The following is a 20,429-nucleotide window of genomic DNA, read 5'->3' as shown; positions in this document are numbered from 1 at the left end:
GTGACCTCATGTTCATAAAGTGGCCGTTTCACAAAGCCACAGAGTATTATGGAACGAGTCTAATTTTCCCCCACATTTGCGCTGAGTGGGCGCATCCCTCTGTATCCACGGGCTGCCGAGGCCCGCTGCAGCAGGGGCCGCGCCGACACAGGCTGCTCGGAGAGCGTTCAGCCCCCAGCTGTGAGGGCCCACTGTGGCAGTAAGGGAAAGAGGGGGATGGGCTCTGGGGCTCCTTGATAAAAACAGCCCGACTCATTTGCATTTTATCAAAAGAAACAACTGTTTCCAGTGTTAGGGCACAGATGGCATTGTGCTTAGAAGGAAAGAAAGACAGAGGAGAAGTCTTAGGCATAGATTTCTCTTTTCAAGCGTAGGAGTGCCCGAAGTATTGTTTGCTGTAACCTGAGCTAAAGTGAGATTAAAGTGACTTCCGCTTTGAGTTGTGAGGTTTCACACTACCGCTATAAAGCTATATTAATCTACTTAACATGTTCGGGTTGGGTAGAGTAGGAATAGAAGTCTCTTTTTCTTAAGGGTGCATTTATGCTACCACACTTGATCAGCTATTGTTTTCGAAGACAGTAAATAAAAATACACGTCCTCTATTTTTACGATCATACATCTTAATCAAGAAAGTTCGGTCTAAAATGTCCTTTCATTTGTATGAGTAATCACGGGGTTTTTTCTTTCTTCAAAAGTTTCCATATATACAAATGCTTACCACAAATATGTTAAAGTGAAAAGTAAACCTGTTTGCATCCATGCAGGAAGAAATATACAGTGTATTTAACCTTGCATGCAGCATGTATCGAGGTAAAAGGCAGAATGTTTTTAATTCAGAGGAGCAGATCTGTGTTTGCTATTTGGATGGCCCGTGTATCATTTACCTTATGCACTTAGAGAATGAGATAAGATGACCTTGGTGTGCCTGGTAAAGCATACATCCTAGCAGGGAAAGCTTGACTGCTTCCCTCAGGAAAAAGGATACTGTACACTGAGATTGTGTTCCACTCAGCTGTATCACTTTACTCTCCCAATCAAATTAGAGTCATGTAATGAACTATAAATATGTAGAAATGGACTACAAATGATCCAAATTTGAAATAATGCTGATTAGGGGTGCCATGGTTGACGTTGTCATTTGAGTAGGTGCACTCTGCCTGTCTAGATATTTGAAACTGGATCCTCAATCCAGCCTCTATTGATTCGGAGCCCTATTATGGGCAGTAATTGCATGCTGCTGCCTTTAACAAGTCTTGGTTATTGCATCTGTGAATTGCATTACTGCGTTTATTGAAGGACCGAGACTGTTGCCTGAAAAGCCTTTTCTTGCTCTTTGTCCTGATACTGAAAGAACGCCGTGGCATCACAAGGATGCAATACTAGATGGGAGAATGAACTGGTAATTCACATCTCTGAGTCACCTCTCTGTAGGTTTCTAATATTGAATGAACATTATTATATAGAGACTTTAAATAAGGTTCTTTATAAATCGACATTATACTGTTTATGACAAGATTCTGTGGCTACTTCAAGTCATGCTAGCAGCAGAGCTGTAACGATTTGATCGTTTGTCCTTCCACTATTATCCGTGACACTTTGTCTACAAATATACTCGTTAGTCTCCTGAGGATGAACCCTGATACCTTTGGTGGTCCTCTTACTTTTCCTTCGGCATGAGGTTGACATCTTAGGTTTTAAGTGACATATCCTGACAATTTAAGGATGGATTGCTATGATATCTGGCACACACAGTATATTCATGGTACCCAGAGGATCAACACAAAGACTTTGGTAATTCTCTGACCTAACATCCAAGATTTTTCAAATACATTTCTAGAAGGACTGAGTGTCACCACTGGTAACCTGCATTGATTCAATTGCGATTCAAAAGCCCCCGCTTAGTTATGAAAGAGTTTATACAAAACTAATGTTGCGACTGGTTTCAGAAATGTGTGGTATTTCCACAATATTCTAGCACATGGCTTTGCTTTCGTCCAGCTCTTCTCTGTGGTCACACTTTCGAAATCCAAAACTGCTGCCTCACATCTCACATTCATTTTCCCTAATCCAGTGAAATATCTCAACATCTGCAAAATGGATTTTGCAGAAAGTCAGTCTAGAAAGAAAGTGAATGAATAGTACATCATCTAAATATCTGGATTTGATGAGTCAAGCTCATAATCCAGGACATAATAGTGTGAACGCATTATTTAAACTCGCACAATTTAAACTTGAAAGAGATGAATTGCTGTAGACGGTTAATAATAAAATTTCTTTAAACATGTTTGCATTGTCCTGGTGAGCGTGCCATTGTGCTGGTATTAATATTAATCTCAAAGCTAATAGTGTGTGAGGAAGTAATTATGCTGCATATGCGCGTGATGGACGAGTTATTTGACTAACTGTCCAACCTTTAGCCGCTTTAATATCACCTGGCAGAACATAACAACTGTTAGTACAGGCTATTCCAGATTTACCGCCTCCAACAGGCACGAAGGACTGGGGATTTCCCCACACACCTGCCCAGGATGCTCATGCTGGGTACATCAGGCCTCTCTGTTACAAGCCCTCCTCTGCCCCCATACCACTGAACCCTGTGGTTGCCAATGGAAAGACACACACACACACACACACACTACCCCCTCTCTCTCCATCTCTGTGTGTTGTGTTGTCCCTTGCCCACCCCTTAACATGTACATGCCTGCACATCCCAAGCCAGCATCTGGCTTGGCACTTGGCTGTGCTGAGCCTTTCAGAACAATTTAAATGGATAATCAGGCTGGTGATGCGAAGAAAGTGGATTGTGCATCTCCTAATCTCTGATCAGAGCCCCCTAAGCTGCTCCTGGTGCAGAATTAGACTGGCTTTATGTGAAATGACACCAGACAGTGTGCAACACTGTAACCCTCTCTGGGTTCCAGTAAAACCTGGCACCTCTTCCCCAGGGAGAGGGCCTGTCCTGCACAGACACATGACATCATACATACCCAATATGAGACCCAAACTGCATGTCTCCATTATCAGTCCCCCTGGTGTAGATGTTAATTTGTATCATCATTAACAAAGAGAGGGGATGCACATTCTTTGATACCGATCTTGCTTCATCTTCCCTCCCCCACAGTCAGATTTTTTTTTTCTCCATTCTCCGCTTCAGTGCTGTTTAGCAGACACTAAACAGCTTCTCTTCTCCGAGCACTGTATATGTCTGTGTTTTGCTTAAAGGTCAAAGTCATGCCTGTGCTGTTCTCCTGCAAAAGTGGAGTTGACCTCAGCCAACCTTCCTCTTTGACATTTGTCTCTCATCTCTAGGTCAGCTCTGTAATTCAGGCTACGATGCACCAGAATATAGGATCCAGTGGCCTACATAGTTGTGCCCTGATTTAACATACACAGTGTAACACCTCAGGAAACGTACTTACATCAGCAAATAGCATCCATAGTGGAGCAAGAGTAAGAATTATGAGTTATGTTTGTTCCCCAAAAGCTTCCCTGCTAGGGCTTATGTGGATATATAAGTATTACAGTCTGAGCACTGTTTCTGAGTGTAAGGGACAAGATCAAGACTTTTATGTTGCAGAGATTTTAATGTGTACTAGTGTCTTCAGATGGCTACATGATATGATCCAGATGACACTGGGAACGTAGATCTGAAGGCTGCCATGGAGACTGACCCTGCTCCACAGGGGAAGTTGAATAAGATGAATGAAGACTGTGATGATGAACAATCTCCGATCCTTTCCATGTGTGCTACTGGAACTTTTTGTCCGTGACTTATGACAGTTTTGTTTTATTAAGCTTATAAACAGACACTGGGTTTCGATTCACATGCTGCTAAACAGGTATTATTCTGAACTAACTTTTTTAGTATTATAATTTTTTTGAGTGGACCGGGGCATAATATGACAGCAGAGGACTGCTAGTAAATGGTTCTTAGTGAGGGTGCTCGTGATTTATTTTTGCACTCTGCAAGCCAGAGACCCAGGCTGTGATGAATATGACCTTAGCTCCTTCTGAAAGGAGAACCGATTCTCTAGCTGTGAAACAAGAACTGAAAAGTGAAACACTGTTAGGGAGCAGGAAGAGAGGAAGAAAAGGGTAGAATAAAAACTCTATTAGCTTCCCCTGCCAGTGGAATTCATCAGTGCTTGTCAGGACAGCTGCCCTGAGTAGGCAGTGAATTAGTTTCAAGTGTCTGTGTGCTAAAGCAAGCAAGGGGAACATTAATACTCCCTAATCAAGGTCTGTGTTGGCATATTCCCTCCGTTGTCTCCCTTCTGTTATTCCATCCTCTACCAAAAACAGAGCGGAGGGTTGTTAGCTTTTATGTTGACAATCGTTAGCTCTGCCGGCTGATCTTAGGGCTGTTAATATCAGGTTTATGGGTAACTTCACCCCTCCTGGGGTTAGAAGCTTTATTCCTATGCTCAAACTCCCTGAAACAGTATGACGCTTTACTTGTAAGTAAAATGCTGCAATGTTGTCAATTTTGATAAGGGCGAGAGAACCGAGAGAGTGAGAAAAAAAACACTTTCAAAGAAGCTTATTTCAGAAAGCAATGTATAATCATCTCCAGGACTCACAATCCCTCTGAGAATTAAATGTGCTGTGTGAAAAGGTGAATCGGCACGTTGGAGATTCATCTGTGCCTGTTGGAATTGGCACAAACATCGTTTTGCACCTGTTTTTGTCCAATTATTTCCGTGCCAGATTGCCTGGGAAATATCAAATAGCCGGTGAGGACGCTGGAGGCAGCTTTAACACGTAAACGCTGCTGTAAAAGTGACCCAGGGCCACAGGAGTAGTGGTGGATGTCAACCCGAAGCGGCTTCTCGATGCAGAGCTGGCTTGGTTTTGTCGCCTTCGACATCGACTTCTCCAATAGTGCTGGTTGTTTAACGTGATTTTAGCGCAACGCCAGTCGGTGCTGAAGCGGTTAAAACCATGTCACTTTAAGCAAGAGAGCTTTGAAGAGGTTTCGGTAACTTAGCAGCAGCAGCCAAGCCCAGCACCTCAGACAGCATGCTGTTTGGCCCCGCAGAGTGGTCATTGTGAGGGTACGAATATTTTGGCTTTCCACAGAGTAGCTTAATGCAATGTGCAGATGAAAACAAGACCCAAGTAGGTGAACAGTCCCATCTCCAAGAAGGCACATAAGCAAATTAAGTGTGACCAAAAGCTTTAATTCGAAAGGCAGAAGGATTAAGCTGTTTGATGAGCAGATTTAAGGGTGCAGGCAAGGGGAACAAAAAGAAACACTTCTGGCCAAGCGTAATAATCTTTGAAAATGTTCTTTAAACCCATCTCCCTGTGACGTGTATTTTCACTGCACTTCAACCCAACATCTTCCATCCCCAAGATTAAGGGCTTTTATCATGTATCCTCTCTCTCCCGTGATTGCTGCTTGATATTTTTGCTTTTGACGTCTTCCTCGCCACTCGCCTTTTTCCTTCTTTTTCCTTCTTTTTCCTCAAAGTGGACTTTAATAGGTTTAGGAAATGTTACATCTTGGTGCACTTACAGACAAGTGTATTACCACTCTGCTGAAACACTCTCTTAAACAAAGTCTTCTGATTTAATCCCTGAAGGTTTCCTTCCCTCATGTTAGATAAGGCCCACCTCAGCAAAAGCTTCCGGGCTGTTTTCTGTTGCCGGATTTCACTATATTCCTCTTCATTGCTCTTTTCCACAGACCTTTCATACGCCCAGCTTGGGAGATGAGGAGTTTGAGATTCCGCCCATTACACCTCCACCTGAGACGGAGTCCGGTCTTGGTTTGTCGGACGTGGACTCGCCATTCCCAGCGATGCCAGAGCCTCCAGCTCCACACAGGGGTCACTTAATCCCTCAGTTCCCCCCACAGAGCCTAGATCTGCCCTCGATTACCATCTCACGCAACATGATGGACCAAGAAGGACTGTCTGTCAACAACGGCCAGCCTGTGGTGAGCACTGCTACGCACGTACACCGATCAGCCACATCATTAAAACCACTGACAGGAGAAGTAAATAACATTGACTATCTTGTGACAATACAATGTTCTGCTGGGAAACGTTTGGACCTGGCATTCATGTGGATGTTACTTAGACATGTACCACCCACCTAGACCAGACCAGGCACCCCCACCCAATAGCAATGACACTCTTTGATGGCAGCAGCCATCCCCAGCAGGAAGCAGCCTGGCACAGGCACAAACAAAATAGGAACAACTCAAAAATCATGAAGAACAGCACAAGGTGTTGACCTGGCCTCCAAATTCGCTAGATCCCAAACTGATCAAGTATCTGTGGGATGATCCACAGAAGCCCCTCCCCTCAACCCATAGGACCCAAAGACCCCCACTAACAACATGCTGTTACCACAGGACACCATGTCCATTCTCTGATGAGTCACAACTGTTTTGGAGGCACAAGGGAGACCTACACAATATTAGGAAGGTGGTCATAATGTTATGCCTGATCGGTGTATATCACTAGTAAGATCAAGCAGTTATTTTCTGCCTCTTATCCTCTTCTAACCACAGAAGTTCTACACTAGTGCTGCTCTTGTCCCTCCTACTTGTAGCTGCAGCTCCAGACGTGGTTTCTCACAGTGTATCCAAAGTGAAAGATATGATTTAGAAACATATACTGTAGAAGACCCCTGATATCAGTTTTTAAATGAGCCTTTTTATTGAACCATAATGTCACCTTCACAGTTTTTGTACACCTCCTGTTGTCAGCGCATCTGGCACAGCATCTGGCCTTGTTTACAACACAGGAGGTATATGATCACATTGAGTAAATGTCATGATATTATGTTACTTACTGTGAGGATTTTCCTTTTAAAAAGCCAGTGCATGGATGATCCCCCTCTGTAAGGTGAACAGATGTGAACAGATCACAGGTGTTAGAGTACAAAGCGCATTCATCCCCAGAAGGACGGCAAAAATGGAAAACCCAAAAGTGCCACAGTTTCGCATGCTCATATTTAATTCATGCTACCTCCAGAAGCCCTTTTTGCTTCCCGCTGTAAACGCTGAAGTCGCTTCGGCCTAAAGTCACACGAGGTCTCCACAAACGACGCGTCACGTTCGGACAGTAGCAGTGTAGAGAACTAACCCTCCCAGTACAGTCTTGATGAACATACTTTTAGCTCAGTCTTGCGTTCAGATGGTGCGGATGGCCAAACAATGGAACAGCAGAGTGAAATAATGACGTTCTTTATGTTGATACTGTTATGTGCTGCAGATTGTGAGATTGTTGTCTCGGGGTGGAAAAGGCATTTTCAAATGCCACAATCACAGAAGCACTGAGGAGGAAAAATGGAAATGTCACTGGCTGACTAGTTGTCTTACAGAGCCATTACAAAAATGGAAGATTCATTTAGGAGAGAAAGAAATGAAAGGACAAAGGCATGCTCGGAAGAGGTGATGATATTGATGCGGAATTTGCTTCGTGAGTCACAAATCACGTTGCACTGAGAAGAGCTACCATTATCGTTATTATTAACTGCGTGAATAAATGAATGTGCCTTAGCCCTTTTGCCCCTCCTTCCCTCTGACACATTTGTTGAATCACACTGATATTACAGATATTTATTTACATTCCATATGGGGAGGGGGGGGGCTATAAAATTTTACAGCTCTTTTTCCTGCTCCCATGCTTCTGGCATGTAAAATAATTGCAGCTTTTAAAATATCTCTGCCGCATACAGTAAGTGAGCCCCTGAAGGCTTTTTGCCTAAAGAATTTTCATTTCATGGTCAGTTAAGCTTTCTGCATCTGGAAGAAACGGAACCTTGACACAATTACATTCCTGACTGTTCTCACGACTTGCTGGAGGATTAGATTTGATTCTCAAACATTATTCCTCTTTAACACCATTTGCATGGCTCATGTCTCTGATTGTGCGGAGACTCTATTAAAAAGTGAACGGAGAATGTGGGTTTCTGCTCCTCGCCTCGTGGCAATGTCGCCGGGCGCACTACTCACTCGTTATCAGTCATCGCACATTGTACCACAGGAAGGCTCGTGGTGGCCCTTCATTTTTCCTGTAAATGGGATTGATCCCCAGAAGTCCTGTGACAATGCCTATAGAAATTCTATTCATCTGTGGTTTTATCTTTGCTTTGAAAGGAGAACTTTTAAATGAGATAAGTAACAGCGCTGTTTGCAGTGCATCCCATATACAGAGACAATGATTTACGAAGGCCCTAAGAGGGGTGTTTTGTCATTTTGTCAGCCCGCTGATAAAGGAATGACAACCTTATATACATGATTACATTCTGTGTTATTTGTTATGGCTGCAGGGGCAAACAAATAAACCGTGCACTATTGCAATTACATTTTTCATCAAGCCTCTATGCTCATATTTCCCAAACACTTGCCTTGGTTTTCTTCCTCTGCGTTAGCTCACTGGTGGGGAATACTTATGTGTGTGAAAAGCCTGTCTCTTATCAGAACTTAATGAGAAACCCAACCAGCGAATATACCTGGGCTATTTTCAAAAGCTTCTTCCATGTCACTGCGTTGCCAAGTGTTCTGCTAATTCCTCTCCCCTTAATGTTCAGCGTATGTCTTGCAAATTGGCCACAGATGCCGGGCTTGTACAAAGAGAAATACATTTTTCTCAGCTGCAATGTGCCTGGCAAGCCCCGAATCTGAAGTCATTATTTATTTAATCTGCTCTCCTAACAAGCTTCTGACTCTCATTTTTGTCTCCCAGCATGTGTCCTCCTGATTTGTGATTGAGTCTCAATAGTGCCAAATAGTACTGGAGTTAGAGCTGCCAGTATTGCTTTATTCACAATTTCTTCTCGATTTTCTCCCTGCTGCACAGCAAGGGTCTCTGGGTTCCATTTCAAAAAACACCTGGTGCCTCTACCACGTTTTAGGTTCTTTTTTTTTTTTTCTTGACACGTGTAAGCATGTACTGAAATTGAGGCTCTGTGTCCTCGGTGATTGGATTCGAAGCCAACACTAGTCAACTGGTTGTATTAGATGTTAAAATCAATATTTAGGAGATGTGAGCCCCGCCGTCTTATTGCGTTTACCGCTATGTGGTGACGCATTATATATTTTTCATTACCAGCTAGCTGTTTCACATGTCATTAGCTTTACAGCAGCAAAGATATGCTAATGTCTAACTGTGCGTTCCGGCCTCATGCATCAAGCAGAATGAAATTGAAGCTGAAACAGCCATTTGTAGTTGGTTGTTCACATGATTTGATATGCGCCGATACTGTGTACCAGTATAATACCCTGAGCTCTGACTGGTCAAAAACCACTATATCCCGAATCAAATGGAAAATGTGAGCGGTGTTGCAGAAAGCATGTTTTTCTGCACTTCCCTCTTATCTCCCTTCCAAGCCAAGAAGCAATGACATGAGTTGTACATCAATTTAAGAGAGTGTTTTTTTTTTTTCCTCCCCCGCTCTCTTTCCTTTTCTTTTTTTTCCCCCTTTTCTTTCTCGACAGACAGCTATTGTGACATATTAGGTCAGTCAGAAATGAAAGATATTCATGCAGGCATGCAATACTTGTAATGAAGTCTCAGCTTGACCTTCTGCATGATTGATTCTGTAATTTACTTTTCTCGGGCGGCTCTCAAACTGAAATGATGTCATGTTGGACAAGTTTTAAATACCCATAATGCATCGGGAGAAATGGTGGAAAAGGGGGTATGGGGTCAGCGGCCGTACCAAACCAGGGGGAGGGAGCCTGTTGGCCTCGCAGTCCGAGAGGGGAGGAGAACGGGGGGGACGGAGAGAGATTTGTTTTTAAGTGGGGGTTAGAGGTCGGCGGGGAAGATAGAGTGAGTTTGCACACGGCAGAGAGAGAAAGAGAGTGAAGTGTGTTTGACTGAGACAGGGCACGGGAAAGAAAAACAATTTATCTTCGTGCTATTATAGCCTTTACCGGCATTCAGAATTCCATTTTTCTCATTTGGCTTAAGCACAGACTTCGGCAGGTTGCTGAAAATGGAGGGGAAAAAAATAAAAAATAAAACGATGTACCCGTTTAGAAGGCGAGCAAAGGAATATGTGCAGAGCGCTGATAAACTATCTTTAATAGGACTGACCTTTCATGCTGGCGAAAGTTACTGGGGGATTCATCCTTATAATTACCATATAGATGATTTTACCCCTCTCCTGCCATGGAACATTTCCAAGAGCTCTGGCATTGATTGAATGGAAATTGAACTTGTTAACATTCTTTTCAGCCTGTTACAGCTTGGTGCCACTGTTCATAAATTCTCCACAAATTCTGATTTTCCAATATCTTTAAGAACAGAACGGAGCCTGTTTTCGTTGACATCGGCGTTGAGATTTTTATCACTCGGCGAATGCATAATGTTGCGTTTAGAGTCCCGCTGCTGTGTTTATTGGCCTGCGTTTATTGTGGAAAGGGTTTCACACATTGTCAACAGTCTGTTTTCTTTTTTTTTTCTTTTTTCCTCATGCTAGTTTTCTGAATTCTTTATGTGGATCCGTGCGGAGTGTTTTCGGTGTTAGGAGAGGCCAACAATAATGTAACACACACACACACACACACAAAAAAAACACACAAAACAAGCCTTTTCTTCCTCTTTTTTGCAGCATATTGTTGACGGCATTATGTTGTTGCCAGCTTTCACGTGAGGAGCAACACAATGGGGAATATTGCAAACTGATTTCACATTATAAAAACCTTTATTGATTAGAGAGTACATTTTACCTTGACGCACTTACAAATCTGACTAAGGAGGGCACATCTGGCTACTGCGCACTACAAAATAAAGACTTTGCAATGACTATCAAAATATCTTGTTAGATGTGCGCTGACAATACTGCAATCAAAATGCAAATGAGAAGGCAGAGGGACATAAATAAACATCCTAGTACACGATTCATATTCACAATCAAGGCAACTTAGGATGATTTCTTTGACTAGCTTGTTATTAGCCGCTATGTTTTCATTCAAATCAGACGTGCTAATGCCGGCGTTTCACTGACATGACTGTCATTGCTCTTTTGTAGCGTGAGGTGCTAACAGCTACTGCGCCACTCATCGCTGTAATGTGTGGTAAAATAAGATATTTAGCAGGCCGTTGAAAGAGATATAATGAAGTGTCTAACCGCGATCATTAGCGCATGTGGTTTTTTCTTAAATGAATAGCGTTCAGTTTGAAGCCATTTGGAAGAATTCTCCATATTCCGAACAAATGGCAGAACGGGCCGTTGCTCGAAGTCAAAACTGCACCAGAAGGATTGGGCAAAATTGTTATTATACAGATGGCCACGACTAATGAGCTCAGTGTGTGTATCTTTGATGTTCGCAGCGAGCAAAGAGCAAACGGCGAGCCACCGTGTTCTCGGTAATGAAGATGACAATAGCACTTGGAACATGGCGGGCTGCAGATATGTAAATCACAGGCGTTTCGGTCGCAGGCTTGTTTATTGCAGCTTTTATTTGCAAGGTTTCCGTGTTTGAAGGATCACAACAATATGTCTTCCATTTCTTTCCCCCCAACTTTGCCTCACCTTCTGCAGAAACCTGCTTGCACATGTAAATATAAATCCACTCTCACTTCGTAGATTGCATTTATGATAAGCAGCAGACATGGCATATGAGAAAGAAATGGATTGTAGATCCAATATGTCTCTGTCTGAAATGGTGTTACAATATTGTTTTTGAAGACGGGCATTCATAAGGTTCTTTCAATAAAGCCAGGTGCGTGGGTTTATGATGTGTTGATGTTGGGAGAGATTGAGTTTGTGCCGCTGAATACCAGATGGATGTACCCAGGGAGAACAAATCACCTTTTCTGTTGTGTTCACGTCCCCTCCACTGTTCCATGTCAGCTCCGCTGGCTCTCTGATCAGTCTTCCCTCTGGAGAGCTGGCAGGCCTGGTAATTTCACCCTCGCTGCAATCGATGCAAACATGTTGCCTGTAACTTCTTTAAGACTCTTTCAAGAGCGGAATGTTTTACGAGGAAAAAGTGGAAGAGAAAATGTTATTGCATTATGCCCTGGATAGTAGATTGGAGGGGACTTGTCCAGAACTCTTAAGCTTCATGCCTTTGGCTGGGTGATTTATGGAGCTAATTGTGTAGAAGTAATTTTTCCCTCTTTGACAGTCAAACATGATGTATGAAAGGTGCCTCTTTCACAGAGTTACAACCTTATAAAACGCACACATGCTCAGACATGTAAGTGCGCGCATACAAGCCGAGGCTCTTCTTTTATTGTGGTATTTGAAGTTGCATACCATAGTGTGAGTCCACTCTTCCCCCACAAGGACTGGGCAGTCTAAAGTCACACATTTCCATACAATTGAAATGAATCAACTGAGCTGTGTAGCCATCTATTGCTGGCTTGTAAAGTTGGCTCCTCGGGTGTCCAGATAATTTATCATGGCTTGTAATAGAGACATTTAAGACCCAGGACATCGTGACATGTGATCTGGAAACATAACAACCCTCAGAATCCAATGACACGATTTCTGCTCTGGTAAAGGGATACAGGTTCATGAACGTGGGCAGCAGTGTGCCGCACTGAGTACAGAAACAGAGATCTGTGCAGACAGAACCTCAGAGGCAGTGTCAAACCAGAAGAAAAGTTCAATAAATAATGAATAAAATTATATTAAATTAATATTTTCTTAACAAACCCTTGTTGCTTTTGTGTCTATTCCTATTCAGAACGTCGGAGCGGGTCATCTACGTCAGTATCCACCCAACCCAGCCATGGTGATGAAGTCCATCATCAGCATGAACAGCCCAAACGGCATGATGTCACGGAATCAGCTGACCACCATCAACCAATCCCAGCTCAACACGCAGCTGAGCCTAAACATGGCCGGGCCCAACCTCACCCACACCTCCCCATCACCGCCTGCCAGCAAATCTGCCACGCCCTCTCCCTCCAGCTCCATCAACGAAGACGACCAGGACGACGGCAACAGGGTGAGACAGGAAACAGTGCTGGACGACTGTAACAAAAAAAAAATAAACTTAACTGCAGGAAATCGACTTGAAGATGTTAAAGGACGTGTTTGTTAACGTCTGTATCTCAACTGTTTCCATTGTTTCAGGTAATTGGGGAGAAACGACCAGCACCCATAGATCCCACAAAGAAGCCCAAGACTCCGAAGAAGAAGAAGAAGAAGGATCCCAATGAGCCCCAGAAGCCAGTGTCGGCTTATGCTCTGTTCTTCAGAGACACCCAGGCCGCTATCAAGGGTCAGAATCCTAACGCCACCTTTGGAGAAGTGTCCAAGATTGTGGCGTCCATGTGGGACGGTCTGGGAGAGGAGCAGAAGCAGGTACTATAAATGTAGTTGTCAGTCAGCTGATCAGAAAGTTAGGCGATCAGAGAACTAGGTTCAAATGTCTCTGGTCTGCTTTCAGTTTAATGTACTCTATATTGTCTTAAACGATTCTACTTATCTCTGAATAAAGTATTAAAAGAGCTGTACTTCTCCATTCACACATTCCTTTGTGTCATCACAGGTTTACAAAAGCAAAACAGAAGCTGCCAAGAAAGAATATTTAAAAGCCCTGGCTGCATACCGCGCTAGCCTGGTTTCCAAGGTGAGAAACTGTTCTCTTCACCTGAAAATGTGTCAGTTTAACAGAAACATGAATTAAAATAGAGCTCTGTGCTTCATATTATGTACTGTGAAGTTATAGGCGACATGTAATGACAGAAAACAACTGATGCAAGCAAACTGTCCAGAACGCCTGTAGATGGAGGATCTGGTATTTCTCAGAGGTGAAAACTATAAATAAGTTTTCATTTATTTTTTTCACGATCCAGGCTGCAGCAGAATCGGCTGAGGCTCAGACTATCCGCTCAGTGCAGCAGACCCTGGCCTCTACGAGCCTTTCCCCTGGCCTGGTGCTACCTTCACCCCTCAACCAGCACCCTTCCATGTCATCAGCCTCACAGGCCCTTCAACAAGCCCTGCCACGGGCCATTGCCCCAAAACCTCTGCAGATGAGACTAGGGGGCAGTCAGATCGTGACCTCGGTCACAGTTTCCCACCAAAACATGTCCCCCGGGATGCCGCCGCAGCTGCTCGGCCAGATGGGTGCTGGAGGGGCCATGGTGGCGGGTGCCCAGTCCACAGCGGTGTCTCAGATGAGTCCACCCATGCAACCGGTGCAGCAGCATGCGATGCAGCAGCTCCAGCAACAGCAGCAGATGCAGCAGCACCTCCAGCACCATCAGATGCAGCAGCAGCAGATGCATCACCAGCAGATCCAGCAGCAGATGCAACATCAGCATTTCCAGCACCACCTCCAGCAACAGCTGCAGCAGCACCACATGCAGCAGCAGCAGCAGCAGCAGCAGCAGCAACAACAACAACAACAACAACAACAGCAGCAGCAGCAGCAGCAACAGCAGCAGCAGCAGCAGCAACACATGCAGCTGCAGCACATGCAACTGCAGCATCAGCTGCATCAGCAGCAGATTCAACATCTCCAGCAGCAGCAGCAACAACAGCAGCAGCAGCACCAGTCACAGTGTTCCCCACCTCAGCACTCTCCTGGTACACCCCATTCAGTGGGAGGCTCTGCATCGCTCGGCAGCCCCCAGCCAGCCCCGCAGCAGCAACCACACCCCTCCCAAATCCAGGCCCATGCCCAGGTCCTGTCCCAGGTCAGCATTTACTGAGCCAAATGGAAATCCTATCTCAAAGAACAGGAATAGAATAAAAGCATCATTTCACGTTGCTTTTCTAAGTTGCACTTAAGAAGTGTGTAAGAGTTAGAATGTTATACAAAGAACTTGTCCATTGTTATAGACAGATATGCACATGCGTGTACAGGAGGAAACGTGTTAGCTGGGTTTTTGTCTATAAAATAGGCTGAGCTGTGACAGAGGCCTGTTAGGGTGAGCACCCAGTGATTGTTTATTTGTTTGTTTGTGAGGTCTTTCAGTTGTCAATTTGAACTGAGCGGGCACACAGTATGTTGAAAGACGTGTCTCTTTCACTGTTTTATTTAACAATAAAGCTTTATTTATGAGGCCAGAGTTGTCAGTTCAGCGCGGCGGACATTTGGACATTTTAAATGCGATTCAACAAAAGGATTTTTATCAGCTCCAGCCTGGACTCAGCGACTCACAGGATCCTTGCTGGAAACCAGTAACCCACACGTCAGTCTTTGTTCCCACACCGGCCAGTATATAGAAGACCTTCTCTACTCCAACCTTTCTCTTTCATTCTCGCAGATGTAACCGCTCAAGTCATCACGCGGTGGAGGCCCGGTGATATTTGAACGCATTTTAACCACGTCACAAATGCAGACAGCGTCTTTGAAGAACGAGGGGGACTGAAAATAAAAGGTTCGGTGGAAGAAGAGACTGAACAGACTGAGACAGAAACTGCCATAAATCATTCATGTCATCACATCATCAAACTGTAGCTGTAATCTGCTGTACATGTTTTGTAGAGTGGGGAGAGACGAGTCCTCCTTTATCCAGTAATCTACCCTCCAGACGATTTGCCCAAAAGCGTGTAACTGGCGACACTCCCACCCGCACCCCCCCACCCACCCGCGAAAAAATTCTTCTTTAATCTATTTGTTTTTACTCCAGATGTTTAACAGTTAAATTATGTTTTTATTTTGTGTAACAAAGGGGATATTTTATGGTAAAATTTACAAATTTCCGGATCAGGGCAGATGGTTTGGGGATTGATGTATTTTTACTCTGCTCCTTGATACTGTCACTGTTTTAAAATAGAGAAGAGAAAAGAAAACTAGCAGAGCCGGTTTGTTGCACTGCCAAAGCCAACTAAAAAGGCGTCGGAGGTATTTTTGCCAGCTGTACAGAAGTCCCTGGGGAGGAAAAAAAAGAAAATGTTGTACATTTTTCATATCACCTGTTGTAAAGTTTTAATATGTGAGGCTTTAATTAAAACATTGTTAAACGACCTGTGGATTGCTATATCACATAGTGCATTTCTGCTCTTTTATACTTTTTTATGAGTTACAATAGCAGCGATTCCTTTTGTTTGTATTTTGCTTACAAACCAACTGCATTTTGAAATCTGCCCATAGAGTAAAAAGCGCATCGGTGCGGGGCTCCTGAAAGGTTGTTGTCAGCTCGCGACGGGAAAAAAAAAAGGAATTTAATGTTGGAGACATTCCATCACTAATATGATAGTAGCCATAATTTTGTATGAAGTATTATATATTTCTTTGTGTCTGTTCAAAATTAAAACTATCAATCACAAATATTTACTTGAAGGAATGGGTTTCTTTCAGAAGTTGCACCAGCCGTAGTTCCTGCGAGGTGTCTCTTCACGTGGCCTTGTTAGCGACTGAAAATAATCACGCTTTTAAATATTCATAGCGCTCGGTTCTTTAGGAGCTATCAGAAGGTACGTTTGTAGTTTTTCTATGGAGTAATTCTACGAGAGGGGAAAAAAAAAAACTCTTTGCAGGGACTTGTGAGAATCCGTGTCGTTCCAGCGTGTGCTGTTTGTCAGCGATTTGAATGGAAAGTCCATTGTAAGTGTGTGTTTAAAAACAGTGTTGATGCCGGACAAGGTCAGGATGTAACTGGTACTTGTCTCAATAACAGTCCCCCTTCTCACACACCGGTGCATTGGATTCTGCCTCTTTCTTACTCCCTTCAAAATCGCTTCATTTCCAAGACGTCCCCAGGGGTTTGCTGAGCTCCCTTGAATAATATGGTGAGCGGGGGAGGGAAGGCAGGCAAACAATAATTATCATATCTTCACAATAGGCTGTGAATCCACTGGCCCAGAGAAGGGTCCTTTTCTCTTTCTCCCTCTCTCTCTTTCAGTCTAACGGCAGCTGAGACTTTTTAAACACGGGTTAATGTTAGTTACAAATTAGAAGAGAGAATCCGCTCCTGAGCTACTGTGATAGCGGCTTGATAGAATTTTCAAATTTTGGTTAGTTTTCAATTAGTTTTAGGATAGCATTTGTAATTTGGAGCCGGGGCCTGCCTCTGCCGCCGCTGCCTCCACCTTCACCACCGCCGCCGCCGCTGCTTAGTTGGTGATTGGCTCTTGAGCCCGGCATGGCAACGATGCCCATTTCTCCGCCGTGATTAATTGCAGCATCTGTCCTGTCAGAAGCCGGAGTGAAGAGGTCTGCAGGAAAACTGCAAATAAGCGCTGGCAACAGTCTTAAAGTGCTTATGATGAAATGAAAATTAAAAACAGCAAGTGCCGCGCCTGACCTGAATCTCAATACAGGGGGAGAAGAGGAGAATGTGAGAGCGGGTGTCCATGGATACCAAACACATGCTTTAAAAACACACAGTAATGAGGCTCTGGGAAATCGCTGTTATTATTCTGAACAGATTCACAGCAGAGCCCATTAATAATGCATGGAGCTCCTTGTTATTCCATAACCCCTCAGTACTGCGGTCACTGTGTGTACAAATATCTCACAGCCAGGGTTGGAGTTATGGGACTGTGTAATAAAAAGGTTACAGATATTTTCAAAACACTGTTATGCACACACATAATTTACAAGAATAATACACTGCTGCTCCTATAATGGAGCCTGGTTTAATTTGAATAGGTGAATAAATAAATATCACCTGCTTTATGTGTGCTGTGGACTTGAAGATAAATAGTTATTTTTTCCTCTTCCCAGCGCAATATGATATGATCATGGAGGCATGAAGCAATCAATGAGCGCTTCTTTCTTCCTGTCCTCACCATTAACGTATGCTGATGAAACGCATGAAGGGCACTCTGACATTAATATGTCATTTGAGTAATGCAATCATGAGGTGACCTAATTGTCCCCCTCTTCCCCGCTGAGGTCAGTTGCTCGGCACAGTGCCGAGGATGACTAAGGAGTCAGATGTGGAAGCTAAGGGATTCTGCGTTTTAATGATTTAGTTGGCTCTTTTGTTGTTTTCCCGTTCAGTGCACAGATACAATGCGAGCGGGACAAAAGCCCTGCTGACACTGACCATCTGACCATCAGACCCACGCCGCGGCCACTCTCACAGTCTGGCCGCAGATGCAGGACCCGCCGCTCCGATCCGACAACCTAAACTCTCTGTCTCCTTAAAAAAAAAAACTGAACATAAACCAGGCCTTTATTTTTCTTTTTCTTTTTTGGTTTTGATGATAAAACCTGGTCTGGGAGGGTGCAGAGATGGCTGACCCTACAAGTCCAACGCTGAGCCTTGTTTACAAGGAGGGACTAGACCTCCAGTCAAATGGCTGACCACATTTAAAGAATTCTTGACCTTGTGTTGATGAGCTTCACGGAGAGAACTATTGACCCCTGAGATGAATAGTGAACTTTGTTTGGGGGGGTCTGTTGGCTGCTCTGTTAGCTGGCTGGACTGTTGACATCCCTGACCAATGGTAACGCTTGTTTAGAGGACTTTTGACCTGACAGACTAAAGGAGCGCCACAGACGAGCCCTCCGAGCTAACTTAATAGCATAGTCAGTGCTGCTAGGGTAAATATTATGATGACCCTATTTGAAAATCTCAGGGATGTTAATACTCTTATTCATCTTTGATTTGGAAGATAATTAAGCACTTTCATTTGACTGCAATCAAATAAAGACACTGCCCTGTTTCATGAATTATCAGGATAAAAATCCAATATTATAAATTTGCTACAGAAAACACCGTCCTGAGCACGAACGAATCACATCTGCACCGCGTTTCGTCTTTCAGAACCACATGTTTGCACACGCAACATGCATGTGTGCACACATTTTTCCCCTCCTCGGATTTCTGCACAATGACGTTGCCTTGGAGACGGGAGTGATTCAGCCATTAGGCTTATCCCCCTCCTTTTGTTGAATTCTGTTAAGGTAAGTCTGATCTGCCAGTCTTGTGACCTGTGCACCACACTACACTTCTGATTCATCCTCGTTAATACGCAGCAGTCAAAGAACATGCGCCGCCCTCGTCTCCACTCGAACGGTGCGGCTGTTAATGACTAATCCTCCTTCCTCAAATTAGTAAATGATTAACACTATGCAATCATAATCAATGGGGGATTGAAACAGATCGTGATCTGCTGTTATCTAATGTTAAAACATAGATCCTGCATGAGTCATTTAATACATTTCAATTCCAGTGATTGCTTTTTCATGCCAATGACAATGACTTTTAAAGATCTTTGAGGATATATCGTGCCAGCGAGCACAAGCAAGACTCGGAGCAGATAAGCAAACCACTATTATCCTGCTGTCAGCGTCATAAAGGTCATGGAATAAACATCTAAAGCCCAAAGAAAAACTGTTTATTGGAAGCCGTTGTCACCATAACAATAACACCAGTGAACATATGAGTGAGGAGCTGGTTTGTTTCATTTTATTATGGTTAGCCCAGTATGTTATTGTGCATTGTCAGTATTTTGCAGACCAAATGCAGCTGGAGCATTTATTCTCAGTCGAGTTATACAGTCGCTCGAAAAAGAAAAAACAAAAAATAAAAAGTGCTCAGCAAGCTGTCAGTGATTTGAGAAAGCTTTCTTTATTGTGACAGATCATCATGCCCCAGAGGTTGACAGATGTCCCTGCATTGCATGGAAACGATAGCAGTTTTCTTTTTATTTGGACTTTGTTTGGTTTAAGAATGTAAAATCCAGCTTGTTCTCCCCCCGCGCCGCCACTTTCTGATTTATTTCATCAGTATTTTATAGGCTTTGTGTTCAGCAGAGGATCCCAACTCTGAAATTGCCTTTTATTGCAACTTACTTAGCCTGTTAATATAGGCTATTACAGAGCCAACATGTTTCTATGGCAACAAAACTGATAAAGTGTACCAGGAGACTGGAGTGATAGATTACACGTGCACGCTGTGTCACATCCAATTAACTCAAACTGACTGTACACCACATTATGCCACGACTTTGCAGGAAAATCAATAAATATGGACGGTGCCCAACAAGGTTCCCCCTCTGTTTCTTTCTTTCATCCCTTACGACGGCAGCGCAGCCAAGACAGATCATGCCACTAGGATGTCCCTGCTGCTACAAGAGGCAGGTGCTGTGTAGACACCATTCAAAACTTGGCCTATTCAGTCCAACTCCTCTAACGCTCCATTCATGCATAGCAAAACACCATCTGCTCCTGTTTTGCCCGGAGCAATCACAGCTGACCAAAAAAAAAAAAAAAAAAAAAAAAAAAAAAAGAAAGAGAGAAAGAAATCCATGATAACAGCTGTTGCCAAACAAAAGCCAAACAAAAGAGGGTAGGAAAAGGTTAGAGACAAGTTCGACACCAAAAATTACTCATTGGAGAGGGCGAAGAAAAACATTTACTCTCGGTAATAGTCAGGGAAATGGGATGCCATCCAGCAGAGAGAGAGAGAGAGAGAGAGAAAGAAAGAAAGACGGGGAAAGGGTTAAACGTGAGGCGTTCAGTCTATTGGCCTGGAAGACTTGCAACAGTACAGGATCAGGTGATAATAGACTCAAGCTGAGGATGATTCTTTTACACA

The 20,429-nt window shown here is 43.6% G+C and overlaps 1 protein-coding gene across 1 annotated transcript in view; it reads left to right on the top strand.

Moving 5' to 3' along the window:
• tox3 (TOX high mobility group box family member 3) overlaps positions 1-16,128 on the top strand; it is a 38,207-nt gene extending 22,079 nt beyond the window's left edge. The window contains exons 3-7 of the mRNA XM_084541432.1: positions 5,693-5,944; positions 12,665-12,928; positions 13,057-13,287; positions 13,475-13,555; positions 13,782-16,128. Coding sequence (XP_084397558.1) covers positions 5,693-5,944; positions 12,665-12,928; positions 13,057-13,287; positions 13,475-13,555; positions 13,782-14,642 — 1,689 coding nt within the window. The 3' untranslated portion in view covers positions 14,643-16,128. The remainder of the gene's footprint in view (positions 1-5,692; positions 5,945-12,664; positions 12,929-13,056; positions 13,288-13,474; positions 13,556-13,781) is intronic.
• Positions 16,129-20,429: the final 4,301 nt, after the last annotated feature.

This window comes from Chelon labrosus (genome assembly GCF_963514085.1).
Source record: "Chelon labrosus genome assembly, chromosome: 3".
NCBI classification, from domain to species: domain Eukaryota; kingdom Metazoa; phylum Chordata; class Actinopteri; order Mugiliformes; family Mugilidae; genus Chelon; species Chelon labrosus.
Note: the sequence above shows the minus strand (reverse complement) of the source record. Positions and strands in the feature narration are given on the sequence as shown.